The sequence below is a fragment of the Anopheles coluzzii genome, chromosome 2 (assembly GCF_943734685.1).
Source record: "Anopheles coluzzii chromosome 2, AcolN3, whole genome shotgun sequence".
In the NCBI taxonomy this organism is placed as follows: Eukaryota; Metazoa; Arthropoda; class Insecta; order Diptera; family Culicidae; genus Anopheles; species Anopheles coluzzii.
In genome coordinates, this window is record NC_064670.1 from 22,187,449 (window position 1) to 22,201,835 (window position 14,387).

The 14,387-nt window shown below is 45.8% G+C and overlaps 2 protein-coding genes across 2 annotated transcripts in view; both read right to left on the minus strand.

Annotated features, from left to right (window-relative positions):
- Nucleotides 1-14,387, minus strand: part of LOC120948091 (calmodulin) — a 100,805-nt gene that overhangs the window by 42,902 nt on the left and 43,516 nt on the right. The window lies entirely within an intron of this gene.
- On the minus strand, nt 856-2,931 carry LOC120953263 (uncharacterized). Its single transcript, XM_040373057.2, has 2 exons — nt 1,166-2,931; nt 856-1,090 (listed from the first exon to the last, which is right to left on the minus strand). Exons 1-2 carry the CDS (start codon nt 2,345-2,347, stop codon nt 1,013-1,015), a joined length of 1,260 nt encoding a protein of 419 aa, XP_040228991.2. The 5' UTR covers nt 2,348-2,931; the 3' UTR covers nt 856-1,012.

Here is a 14,387-nt window from a genome sequence, read left to right on the forward strand (position 1 = left end):
TTGCAAGTGTTCCCGGAGCTATGTTTCGGGACCGGCCGGGACCCACGCGACCTTAAGCTCCCCTTTAGCCCCCCAAACGGCGCAGTCCGGTGTGAGGGGTCATTAATTTTTCGTGCTGCTTTTGTCCCATGCTCGTTGGTGGTCCTGGGGGCTTAGCACGCTAGCGCGAATCCAATGTACCTGTCCTCTCTTTCTATCCGCTCTTGAAGTCTATCCAAAAACGTAAAAAAGCGGCATATTATAGTGTGACGTCTAACACGAAAACAACAAATGAGCAATTCGGCAGAAGAGAAACTGGATGGATGAGAGATGATTCATGTGGCGGGAGAGATGAACTTACGAGCGAACCGTTTTAGTCTCAGTGGTTTTATGTGCAGCACCTCCTCCTCACGCCCCGCCCCGAATGACTGCTGGCTGGCTCCGAGCGCGTCGAAGGTTCTCACACGAGGTAATTAAATTATTTATGTTGACGCACGCAAGATATTCTTCCAACCGCTTTATGATAGTGGTGGAGCCGTGTTTAACAGCGACGATCCCGCTAGAGCAACACACACACGCACAGGTACCTATCTTTAACGCAGGACCGCGGTTTTGGAAATGGAAATAAACTCACACGGTAGGGTCGTAAACGGGCAGCGTGTGCAGAAGTGCTGCCACGCACGGTCCTACCGGGAGTGTTCTTGGGAGAAACAACAAGAAACCATGACAACAGCAACATCACATCACCGCCAGGCAACTAGATGGGAAACCGAAACAGGCGCGCATTTGGGGCAAGAAATTGGAACGATCTCGCGCTCACCGTTGACTTGCGTACCTCAATGTTGCGTGGAATATAGCATAACGCCCGTGTCCGTGTAGAGGGGCGAAGGATGGTTTAATTAATTAAATTTTGACGGTGCTGGAAAGTGTCGCGCAGCCTCAGTTGTCAGCCAACTACACGGTGCAAACGAGCGTGAGAAAGTACACCGTGGAATGGCTTCCGGGAACAGTGGCACATTCGAGAGGAGGACGATCATTCCGTCGGGTCCGTACCGTCGGGTGGCCCGTTCCGCGGCAGTCGCTTGCGGGCCAGATGACCGCGGGCGTGAGACTGTGAAGGGCGTGTAGATGGCTTTATTAGTTCGGGGTCAGTGGGAAGAAGTCGGAAGCCGGCTTCGGCACTTACCTGCAGCATGGTGGCCATTTGATGTTTGACTTTTTCTTCCCCAGCGTGCTTGCGTGCCAGATGTCCCCGAACGGTAGATTGGAGCAGTGTGGCAGCTTGGTCCGGGTCCAGCTGGGAGGGTGCGTCCGCTGCAGCAGCATTGGGGACGATCTGTTTTCGTGCTTGATGGCCACGGAACACCGATTGGATCATGGTGGCCGCTTCGTCGGTGGTCAGTTCAGCTGGTGTCGGCTGTCGGCGCATTTGTTGCTCGGGAACATCTTCGGAGCATCCAAGGGAAACGTTGATCAAATGACGAATATCTTCCGAAGGTGTGTACTGCTCGCCAACAGGCTCGCCCACAATTTCCTGCGCGATCAGGACAGAAGGTACACCGGCCAGGGCAGCTTCCTCCAGGCGGCGCCGTTGGTGCGTCCGTACGGCCTGCTGGATGATCTTGGCACTCCGGTCCAGCTCCTGCCGCCGGCGCGTATAGTACGCCCGATAGGCCACTTGAATACGCCGCGCTGCCACTTCCATCTCCTCCCTGGTTGGACCGGTCTGTGCGTACAGCCCGAGCGTATGCTTGGCGGCCTGCCGCCAGTCCTTACCCGTACCGGCGACCTGATGCTGCTCCTTGTACGCATTGCGGAAGTAGTACGTCCGGTACGCTTGCTCGATAATGCGCGACGCTTTGCGTGCTTCCTGCTCGGTAAAGTGGCACTCCCGGACCAGCCGCTCCAGCACGTCACGCTCCCGGAACGTTTCGCGCAACCGCTCGTTGTCCGGCCTCGTCTCGAAATGGTGGTGGAACGCTTCGCGGATACGCTTTACCGCCTCCTCGGCACGCGTTGAATCGATGCCGACCGCTTCCAGCATCGCCACTATGTCCAGGCTAATGTCCAGCACGTTATCGACAATCTTCTCCGCGACGCGGCGATTCTCGCGCCGGGCCAGCTTCTCCTCCAGGTAGTCCGCCAGGAAGGTGATCACGTTCGGGGGCTGGCTGCGCAGCACCTCGCGACTAATGTCCTGCATCAGCTCTTCGAGCTCCGGCGGGATGGGTATGACCGCGCCGGGACTTCGCTGACAGTGAAGCAGATAGTTCATTGCGAAGGTGTGCTTCTTTTCGAGTTCGGTGTCACAGAACTTGCGGTGTGACAGATTTGTTCCCAGCCGATGGGGGAGACGGGTGTGTAGCATCCCAAAGCATACTGCGATGTTGTGGCGTTTGATTGACAGTTTTATTTATAGCCGTAGCGTGCGCAGACAGGCAAGGTGATTAGAATTCCGATTCGTGTCCCGAAATCGATGGGAAAATCGAAAGTGGAAAGTGAAGGGAAAATCAAATCGCCTTAAATGTGAAAATGTTCCTTACTTTCCCAGGCAGCACAACACCCCTCTATGGCTATGGCAAGAGCAGGGCGAATTGTTGTCGTGAGTGCGCAGCGGAAGTGGTTCCATTTCCAAGGCTCACTTTGTAGGAATTTCTCCACCGGGATTTGTGTGCGTTCGTTGATTCGGGTTTGAAAAGAGGGCCGGGCAGAGAGATTCATAAATATTTATTGAACATGATATACTACACCGGGCATGTTTTGGACAATTACATAAACCACCGACTGATGCATGCGTGCGATATGAAGTCTTCTGGGTGAGAGCCGAACGACCGAACCGACGATTTATTGGAACAGCGGTAGTAACAGTGAAGAGTTGTGGTAAATTTTGGAGATTTTTGTTACAATTGCGTAAAGCAGATTTAAAATTATTATCATGTTTTTCTTTCACAGAAAACCTACTTCATCATGCTCCTGAAAATAAACTCCGATGCACAACTCCTAAGCGTATCCTTTTACAATAAGTGAGTATGTCTATGATGTCCTCCTCAGCACGATACACACTCCACTTACAGAAGCAGAAGGAGCTCCTGCTCAACTTCACTGTTAGTTGAGTGTTTTATGTGATGTATGATTTTCTTCCATTTTCCCCCACACCCTTCTGCCCTTCATGCCATTATTGTTTCAGAACTGTCCTCCCTGCCGCTGTTACGTTTCCGGGATTCCGGGTTGGCGTGGTGCCCGCTGGTCGCGGGCAATAAGAACACCATAAATCATTTCCGGCCGAAAAGTCACGGAAAATGTCTTGTGTGTGTTTCGTATATGTAGTAGGCGGTGAGTGTATGACTTTCCATCGTTGTTGTTTTTTTTTGGGTTTTTGTTATCGTCTTCCCACTCCTCTTTTATTTCCACCAGACGTGAAACATAAAAAAGGCATTTTCCGAAATGGTCCCCGGAATGTCAGGTCTATCAGGGCGTTCCGTGACGTGCGTTACACGGGCCAGAGGGAGGAATCGCGCGGAGAAACACGATGACCTTTCGGGCGTGAGCAGGTTATCGCACAACTTCTTGGGGTTGTGGACGCCAGGACCACGGTATCCTGATCAGATTGTCCCGAGCACTTGCACAAACCACACGACACACGTTGTTGCACGGATCGAACGCCTGTTTGACTGCCGCTCCCTTTACCGACAGCAATGACAACAGTTGGGAAGGCTTTTGCGCGGGCCGCCGCATGGTACCGCACGAAACGAAACGAGGAAATAATTTGTCGATTTGCATTTGATGGTTGATTTGAATTTTAAATCACAACAATCCCTGCCAATACACCAGCCAGTCAGCGCAGTCAGGCAGCTTGATACGACCTGATGGTGGACGGGAGAAAATCCGCCGCACACCCAGGAGCGACGGACGCGCGACGCATGCCGTGACGATAAATCTCTCAATCGCTGCACTGGAAGCAATCGAAAGTGGATTCTAACCAGTGGGAGGGGTGTACTACAGCAAGGGAAAAGGGGCCGGGTGATTGTCACATTCCAGCGAAGTTGTCGCCGAAGCTGCTGCTATCTTTGTCCTCCCCTACCCAGGGGAGGGTATGGTGGACCTTTATCGGAACCACCGATAAGACCGCTCAATGACAGCTGAAGAGTCCCCTGGGGGGAAGGTAGGTCGTTTGGCACTGTTCCGGGGAAGTGGCACAGATTGGGAATGGTTGGGAGGGAGGTGGTGAGCTGGTGGTTCAAGGGGAAGTATCAAGATTTTGGGCAAAGTTTTCACCACCCGGTGAAGGTTTCGTGATTTATTTTTCTGAACTCTCGGCGAACCGCTGTTGGTTCGGGCTTTGTTGTGGTGCGTAAAGGCAGAAACCTTAGGGTGTTGCGAAGGCGGCTTTTTTAAAGGGAAGATCCATTTGTTCCAGTGGTTTTGTATTGTATTTGTCACAGCTACTGCCCGCAAGCGCGACAATGGAGGCGAGTGTAATTGTGTGTGAACGGTTTGAAAAGGTGATGCTGAAGGGCTTTGAGGGATCTTTGGAGAGCAAAAGTCCAACAAGTGAACGACCTGAAGGTAGCTTTAAAAAGGTTGCATTTGTTTGGTGTCCTTCGCATGGTGTGACTTAGTTCAGCAAGACATTAGGACAGACAGACATAAGGAGATTGAATTACTTCTCAAGGACTTTTTGTAAAATTTTATGGATACTTATTCCCCATTTGTGTAGATTTCAAGTACCTGGATTATCGTTCGGAACTCATTTAGTGATATTTCTCCCGGGATGGCTAGTACTGAGATTTTCAGAGTACTCTGATATCTTTAGAGGACATTCCTATTAGACTGATATCCTTATTTGAGAGGTATATTGGAAATGTTCAATGTTCATTTTAAATGAGCCAGTCTAATAAGGGTGTGTTAGAATACCATCAAAGTAGCACTTACCGTGCGAAATAGTCACGATAGTGTGCCAAAAGTTTCAGAACCCCTGGAAAACCCCTGTAGGAGGTGTTTAGGAGGACATCAGGAGTCATTAATAGACGCATTTGATATCCTTTATCGAGTCTTTTCCCTACAAAACTGCTCCATTTACTTGCCTGATCTAACATGCAGCAAAAAACTGTAACATTAGCCAACTTCTACAAGGGTCATATGAGGCATCGAAGCGCTCTATCCTTGCCCCCCTCCCCCTTCTGCAACCGTTTTACGTTCCCAAGTCACAATGTCACGACCGGCCGGTACCAGTGAATGGCTTCATTTCCGTACCGGGCCATCACGCCTGCTGCATCACGGCGACATCCGACCAATTACCGGATACCCGAAGGACAAGCGATACTGGCACGAATGTTTGTGACCAGCTCGCCGGCTCCACCGAGTGCGCCCACACCTGAAGCTGCGCCACCAAGCGTGTGCTCGCCACTGTGCTATCTTTTATTGATTTTTTTTACGCCAATCTCTCTGTACGCAAATCTCTGCACGCCCAAGGTGTGGTTCGAGGACCTCCACGCCTCCTGGATACTGCCAGCACCAGCACCAAATCCATTCATTCAGCAAACCGATACGAAAAGGGATACGTGTACACGGCCTGGCGTTCCGCTGAGAGGGGTCTGTTGTCTTATTTAATTGAATTAAATTATCTCCAAAACCGTGCGCCGTGTGCGGGTTGTTCAGCTCCTTCTGCTCTTCCTGTGCTCCCCGCATGTTCAGCTGTCGGGGGTACGAACGAAGACCGCGACCACCACCATCGCCTTTAGGCCGTTGTTTTTGGGGTGGGGGGGCTGGGGGGACCGTGATTCCGTGAGTAATTGCTAGAGAGGCCGCGGAAGTTCCAAGTTTATCGACCGCGCGCTGCACGAGACGATATGTGTTTCGTCCACCCTTCCCGCGTCTTTGCACCCTTTCCGGGGCCGCGGACTATGTGTGTAGTATGCAAACAAGAGTATCCTTTCCTTTCTACTGCTCTAGCTGCTGGGTGTCTGCGTGTGTGTGTGCGCGCTCCAGCCTTTACGCAAATTATCGACGCAAACCGTACGGGGTACGGGGATGATGGCAGTTTGCCTTTGCCTTGCCAGCTTGGCAAAATGGTGTGCCCGTAATTATTATCTTAATTTGATGCAATCTCGTTTCTCTGTGTTATTATTTTAACCTTTTATTGTTATTGTATTTCGTTTCGTTTCCTCGTTTCGTTTTGTGCAGCCTCCCCTGCACGGGGTGTGCGGGAGCATCGATGTTCGGTGAGCTTTAGTGTATTTGTCTTTTTTTTCTGTCTGTCTTTGTCCAATCGAATCTGTGGGTGAAGAAAATACGGCGGCATAAAACAAAATGCATATATGCATTTTGTGCGCAACGGGACGATGCAATGGTTGGATTTTTTTTCTCTTTTTTTTGCAATTTCAGTTCCAGAGGACACCCAGTAGTGGTTGGACAGTGGGATAGATGTGGTGGATAAAATTAAAAAAAAATCACTTTCTTAGTTTAATGGGGGGAATTGATGGTCAAAAACATAAATTTTAGCCAGTAATAAGAAACCAATGAAATTGAATTATTTATAAAAATTAACACTAAACATTTACACACATTGTGGATGCATCATTTTTGACCCTCATCTTTACCCACTGTCCCACTGAAAAGGAAGGACTGTGCTACTGTGCAGCAAAATGCATCGCGAGAAGATTGCTGCAAATCTTTCGCCCAATCTTTCGATCTCTTCGTCCGCACTGGCTACACACAAGCCACACTGTACAAGAAGGATGATGATGAGGGGGGGGGGGGGATGAGGCTCCCAGAGGCTTTGGAACACCTTCCCCTATTAACCCACAATCTCTCTCCCTTTCTCTCTCTTTCTAGCCCTCACTGGGAGTGGGAGAAAGACAGAGAAAAACCCATACCAGCGGTTGACACATTTGCATTTGCCTCTGATCGTCGCTTTTCCCCCCTCTCTTACTTCGACCCACCCGGGAGGATCGCTCGGCTCGTACCGCTCGGCTTCGTGATAGTTTTCTGCAGGGTAAGAAAAATTATCATTTTGTCACAATGTGTGTGGCTGATTGTCGGTGATAAATTTACACGTTTCAATTAAGACTATTAATTTCTCGGCTTGGTTCGGCCGGCCAGATCGTTGCCCACTGATTGGGTTAATTAATTTATCGCCCCAGTGTGGTGGTGGTGGTGGTGGTGGTGGAAAGGGGAAGGGAGGGGGATTTGTTGGAACGGTTTGGGTGGCTTTTTGCACCGGCAAACCGGTGAGGGTTTTGCTTGGTCGGATTCGATCCAACCTTCGGCAGTACGGAGGTACTACGCGTAAGCTGTGTATTTATTTTGGTACTTTGGTTGGTCGCGATCGTGTATGTGTGTGTGTGCTCCCGTCGCGATGGCGTCGTGTTGGAGCGTTGAGCTTACGGTAACGCTAACCCTCCCCTTCTGCTCGTGTGCGATCGCTCTAGCCGATCGTGATGGATAATTATGCCGATTATGGCGGCAGTACATTAGATGGGCAAATTTATATCCTTGTAGTGAAGGGTGAAGGGAAGGATGGGACGGAGAGAGTATTAGCGATAAGTAGCAATTGAACTGTTGGATGAAAAATGTAATTAAAGAACGGCTATAATGTTAATTTCAGTATCAATACTGTTGAGCTTAAGTTCTTTAAGCGAACACACAACGCGCTGTGATGGATGCAAGCGCAGGCGAACTAGCAATCGATCAAATAAAATAATGCTCTGTTCTCACCGGCCAGATAATCTCTCCGCCACACACACACGCACAATCATTAATGGAAGAGTTATTCCATTGAACGAGAGCATCCGCGGTTAATCAAGAATGAATGTGTTGTTGCATCATGAATGAATAATTCGGCTTGCTTGTTGCCTTGCCTGCGCGGCTTGTGTTCGGTTCGGTTTGCGTAACAATGAATCAGCGGAAATTTTGTATGCATATCCACAGATTCGACAGCGCTCTCTTGCAGTGTCCTCTTTCTTTTACTTCTGCGGGACGCTGCACAAAAAAAAAACGAACGGGAAGAATTATTCCAAACCGCGAATTCGCCACCGTAATGCCAGAAGCCGATCAGCCGATCCGCCCCGCTGATGGTGCGTAAATTATCGACGGCGATGTTTTAATTCGCGATAATTGGCCCACCCGTTAGTGTGGAGATTCCGGAGGGATATATAGAGAGAGATAGAGAGAGAGAGAGAGAGAGAGAGAGAGAGAGAGAGAGAGAGAGAGAGAGAGAGAGAGAGAGAGAGAGAGAGAGAGAGAGAGATAATGAGAAAAAGGGAGAAAGAGGGCAGGGATGAAGCGAATCGAACAAAATTGGGTCCAAAATCCGTTGCATTTTGTTACGTTTTTCGGTGTGTCATTTTGGATGAGGGTGATTTATTTTGATAACAAATAAAAAAAAATATCAGTTTTATTGGTTGCAGCAAATGAGATATTGATAATTATTTTTATTAAATTGAAGGTTTTTAAATAATTTAGATTGAATCCATTTGATGTTGTTTTTTTATTAGATTGCTAAAATTTCAGTCTGTGTCAGTGGAACTATTCATCAAAATATGTAGTAAAAAGTTTTTTTTGCTTAAATTTAGTACTAATTGCATGCAATTAATAACTTATTTCATAAAATTCATATAGAAAACTTGGTAAATTTTGACCAATTTTGAATTTTGTTAGCGATTTAAAAGTTTTAACAAAAATTTATTTTATTTAGCGTTTGACAATTATTGGAGAAAATTGTACTGATCTGATATTTAAAGGAAGTAAGTGCATTTAATCGCAACGAAGTGCATTTTATTCATTATTGTAACATGGTGTTTATTGTAGCTTGTTACTTGCAACTTGAGCTGTAAACCCAGGCTTAACTCGAGGTAAGACTGTACAATCATACGAAAAACAACGACAATACGATAATGTTGTTTTATTTATTGTTTAAACACAACAAATTTACAAAAATTCATTTTAATTTTTCTAGTACTCGTAATGGTGACTCGATTCCTATTTTGTCCTTGGAGTGAGTAAGTAGTAAGAAAAACCCACGAAAAACTTTGTATAATTGAAAAGGAAATTAATTTTGAAGCTTGATTGGCTTAAATATGAATAGAATATGCTGTTATATTATCGAATATAGCGATAACTTCATAAGAACTGTAGTCATCTCAGACTTGGAAGAATGTGCTTTGTTTTTGATGCCTTGCCCGTACTCCGGTTTTGCAAAAATTTGGCTTTTTATTATTATATTATTATGCGTATACTTTTTTTTATTGAAGTCGCTTACTTTTGGCTATGAAAATGTAATGGTCGTCACATCGCCGTGTTTTGCGAGCATTGTTCTCAAAGTGTATGAATATCAGGTGGTCTCGTCCCATACAAATTGACAACTAATTTCGAAATCAAAAAAATCTCCTTTTGACAGAATGGGTGAAGTGAATTTCCATAGGAACCGTTCGCTTTGTTCTTAGCAACACATACGTAGTACACATTGGTGTCCTCATCGACGGCATTATTTTGATCCAAAAATGGATTTTAATTAGTTCAGATTTGGTTTAGCTTACAGTAACATATATTTTGAGTGCTTTTTAAGGTATTTCAGTGCAAATAACGAAGATTCTAAGATTGTTTGTGTGTAAGGCAAGTCGTCAGAAAGCTTGTTTGGGGAAATGTTTTCACCCATGCTGTCAAAAAGTGACGTTCAACTTTTGCTATGAAAAACAGGCTATGAGACCACCTGATATTCATACACTTTGATTGTTCTCATCAAATCTCTCAAATGCACCTTGCGCTCTAGATTGCGCACTCGCTTTTTCTATTCGTTGCTAGGGTGAATTTAGCCTTCTTTCTCTATTTTTTGGATTTGGCACAATATACTTGAAATCATCCTAGTAACCATGTTCAGAAAACTATAACCATCCATTTAACAAAATACCCAATGTAGTTAAAAACTACTAACTACAAAAAAAGTAAAATAAAAAACTTAAAACACGTTTTTAATGCACTTATACCAAAATAAAATTGCCTGAAAGACGTGTTTAAATTTTTTATTTTATTTTTTTCAACTATCAATCTCCAAATAGATTTTTTTAATACTTTTAGCCCAGAACCCATTCAACTGTACACATCTGCCTAAAACATTTACGAAACATTGCTCAAAATTGTATACTTTTATCGCCCTCGCATGTAAAGGATATCCCGCCTTACCAGCATTAATCGATTGATGGATCGATTTCTGATGGCGTTTTTTTTGGTAACAGTTTCCCCCAACAACCCCAACTTCCTCCACCTGACAGTTATCAGCTCGCGTTTGATTGAGCTCGTTCACACATCATCGTGCCTTAATCGTCTTTCTATTGCTTGTGGTGTGCTATCAAACGCTTGTCAAACGCTATGGATCGTTCCCTGGGGACCAAAGGGATTCGTTGGGAATAATCGTTGAAGCGCCATCTTACATTCAACCGCGGTTATCAGTAGCTCACGTGGCAGCAAGTACGATTACTAAAACACACAAAGTGAACTTGCGGCAACAAAAGGGAATTCTACTTTTTCCGCTTCGTAATAGATAATAAATAAACGCAAAATGGGACATGCCATGGGGCAATCCCGGCGGAAGGAAGGATCAGTATTGCTTCCCATTTAAAGCTAAGCTGACCAACGCAACGACACAAGCGTGTCTATTCCTCCCATTTACCACGCACAACAGCTCGCACCGTTTCCGGTGGTCGTGGCCATAGGCGGTAGCTAATAATGGACTCGTTAACAAATTAATTATCTCCTTCTCGGACCCTCGCAACAAGGGGTGTGAAACACGAGGGTGGAAGCGTTACGGGAGCAAGAATTCATTCATCCTTTTTTTTCTCGCTTCTACGTCCTTCTATCACAAGCTCCGTGCTACGATAGACACCGAAAAACGGACAACCAGTTGTTTGACCGTTTATTGTGTGGACGCGCGCACATGTGGGACGGCACCATTGTACCCGGGATTGTTCGCTTGAAAGCCGTGCAAGATTCTCGCTGCTTTGGTCGTGAACCACAATGTCCACAATGTGTGACACAGGACACATTGTTTTGCGGCCCTATTTGCCGGGAAGGGTAGGCGGGGGGTAGGGTAGGCAAAAGCAGGGCGCAAAAATCACTATATAAATAACAGTAACGCACAAAACCGGCCGGCCGGGCCCGCCACTTCCGGGCGCACATGATGATCCCTACGTGGGCTGTACAAGAGTCGGCCAAAATCATGATGCACACGATCATGCTCTTCCTTCGCCGCAGCGGGTGTCGCAAAAACGGTTTGAGATAATAAAGTCATAAAAATGCCTTTGTTCACACCTTTTGATGGTGCGCGGTGGACGTTGACCCAGGCAGGAAGTTACGCCCTGCCAAACGCGTTAAAGAATGTAGATCCTTCCGTGTGTTTTCCTTTTTTTTTGTTGTTTTCGGTCGCTCTTCGCTCATGTCGCTCTCGCCGCGGGAGGTTTTCAGTCCTGTTGCATGCCGGTCCAGTGTCCCGATGGTTGCTCTGACGGATGTGAAGGGCGTGTGCAAAAGTGCAAGTCAGCAGCAGTAGCAGCAACAGCAGCAGCAGCGCCTACTGGGACGGCTCAAACCCAGCTGCCGTGGTCCTTTTTTTTTGGTTGCCTTGGTGGTGGCGGTAGGTAACGAGCTGTTAATTGAATCGAATCACGTCCCATTTACTGGTTGGCGATGGTGGTGGTGGTGGTGGTGGTCGGTTAGTGGTTGGCAACTGTTAGTTTATTGTTTCGCTGTGCTTTTCGGCTAGCGTTATGCGAAGCGGCTTGCAGCTGGCTTGCAGTGGTGTTGAGCTTTTGTGAAGTGTTTGCTTAGCTTTTTGGCGGCCTAATTGTGGTGTAATTGGCCACAAGCTGCTTTGCGGTGAATGAAAAGGAATAGGTGTTTTTGGTAGGAAGCAGTATGATGGTTGTGTTTTAGTATGAAATGTCAGGTATTAATAAAAATGCTACTTGAGAAAATGAAGTGATTTTAAGGAGTTTTGACGATTTTTAATGATCCTGCTTTCACAAGGCGATCACCCATGATCATCCCGTTGGAAACAAAATGTGAAGAAAAGTGTAATCTTTACTTTGCTTTGCTGAACAATTTAAACAATTGTAGCATCGCGCTTATTTATTACCAGCGTAAGGTGTAACTTAATCGCACAGAACACTTTACAAAAACCCTTTGCTTCTTGCGCAACTGCACCCCCCCCCCCTTCTTGTTTATGATGTACGACAAACGGAAAAGGGCGCCAAACTGCAATAAGTAAAAATTGTAATAAATTATCAAGCGTACAACCCAAAATCCTCCAACCAAGCCATCAGGGAAAAATGCCTTCTCTCCAGCTGCTATTTTTAAATTGCATCCCGAAAATGCATTCATTTTGTGGCCCTCCCTCGCTTTTACGCTCTCGAACACTACGAAACGAAGATAAATAATATTGAATTACTTCACCTCGCACTTTACCGAAACAGAATCCTTTCTCCCCCTTGTGCTACGCTGTGCTTTTTGCCATGTCGTGCCGTGGTTGGCAGGAAGTTGTCATCAAATTATGGTTCCCCCGTTGCATTTAGGGGTCCATTGACTTGCTTCTACTGCTGCTACTGCTTAACTGCAACGTGCGTTCTCCCCTTTTTCGTTTAACCGTTTTGTTTCGTAGTTCTTTTTTGTAATTTTCGGGTAGAAAAAGCAAAAAGGGGCAAACGATCTATTAGATACAAATTTGTCATCCAGTTGTTGATAGTTTGTCACCTTGCCTTGCCCGGGTGGAGGAGTTGGGGATCATAAAGTTGGTATTCAAGTATTCAAAAAAAGGTTGAGACGGAGAGCACTCTAATTGACGTAAATGGTTTGTTTTTTAGTGTTGGGACCCCTTTTTTCTCTCTCTCTCTTTTATCGGTTAATTGTGAACAAAAAAAAACACAGGTTACAGATTGGTAATTGAAAGTGCTGACTGGGATGTAATGGGAAGCAGTTAAATTCTTTTAAATCGGTGACAAATTTAAAGCCGAAAAGTTGTTTCTCCCTTTCTCCGTTTTATTTTGTACGCCCCGGGATGAAGACACAAGATCTAAGACGCTTTTCGGAAAACACGGATACACGGCACGGGCCACGGAGAGGTCAAACACATCCATCGATCCCCCTAGACTCACATCCTTCTTGAGAGGGTGCTTTTTTGATCGTCAGTTTTACGAGGTAAAACATGTGTCAAAAGCCCGCAAACCCCAGCGCACAACACTTACCCGTACCCCCGTGCGCTACAAACAAACGCGAAGGGTTGCGGCGTGGTGGTTGCGAGATCGAGTTCTGGCGGTGGCGCTGGAAAATCGATACGATTCGAAAATACACACACACACACACACACACACACACACACACACACACACACACAACCGGTGACGACGTGTTTTGACTGCGGGAAACGGCCGGGATTTGATGAAACAATAATCGTTCGCTTGCGTCGCTCTACACTCGCAACGCAGAACAATTATTGATGCGCGTATGACAGGTTATTGACAGTGAAGGATTAGTTTTGTCGACACTCGAAGTCGTGTTTCCCCGCGAAGGAGCGCTTTCACCGGGAAAGGGGTTTTGGTTTTCGTCAACCGGTGGGGATGTTTTTAAAAAGGACACATTGGGAAACAAGAAACAAAATGAGTGAAATTGAGTTGAGTTTTAGAATGATGTTGTTGGTTACTTTTAAAAGGGGTGTTTTATTACTTTTATTGTATTTATCATGCTTTTCTTATTTGGAGAGTTTTAATGGTTCATAAATCGTTACATCTTGATATCTGTTAATGAGAACACAACTGTTTTAATAATAAGCTACTCAAAATTGATTAATTTTGGTATAAAAAGCTTCTTATTTACTCTCTCTCTCTCTCTCTCTCTCTCTCTCTCTCTCTCTCTCTCTCTATCGTTTGACTACTATTACTTGTACTTTATTGCTAAAAAATGATATTAAAAACTTCGCCATAAATCATTCCAATCGCAATCAATTTTCAATGCTTTTACATAGCTCTTTTACGCTGTTTTTGTGAGTGTGCGTCCTAATGCTGGGCATCAAATGGATCAATTTTTAAATTATGAGAACCACCACCAAAATGTGTATTAAAACGGAAAGCACCATCTAATAATGGGGCGGTGTTTATCACAACACATAAATATTGCTGCGAGCTAATTCACACAAAAAACAACATGGAAAAGAAACACTCGCTACTAGCTACTAGCTAATGCTTTTGCTGTTCAAATCTAGAGGAACAAACGAAAAAAAAAAAAAAACATATCCATCACTTAATCACACACACACACACACCCGCCAAAATGATGATGATCGCTTACTTTGTAAGTAGCAGTGGTTTCAAGCTGGCACATTTCGCCTCGAGAAACGCAATTTCCATTTAGATGGCCCCTCTTAG

What these genes read in the sequence shown, in the direction of transcription:
- LOC120953263 (XM_040373057.2), bottom strand. Translation starts at nt 2,347, where the DNA reads ATGCTACACACCCGTCTCCCCCATCGGCTGGGAACAAATCTGTCACAC. An exon ending in AAATGGCCACCATGCTGCAG is followed by an intron (nt 1,091 to 1,165) that starts GTAAGTGCCGAA and finishes CGCCCTTCACAG; the next exon opens with TCTCACGCCCGCGGTCATCT.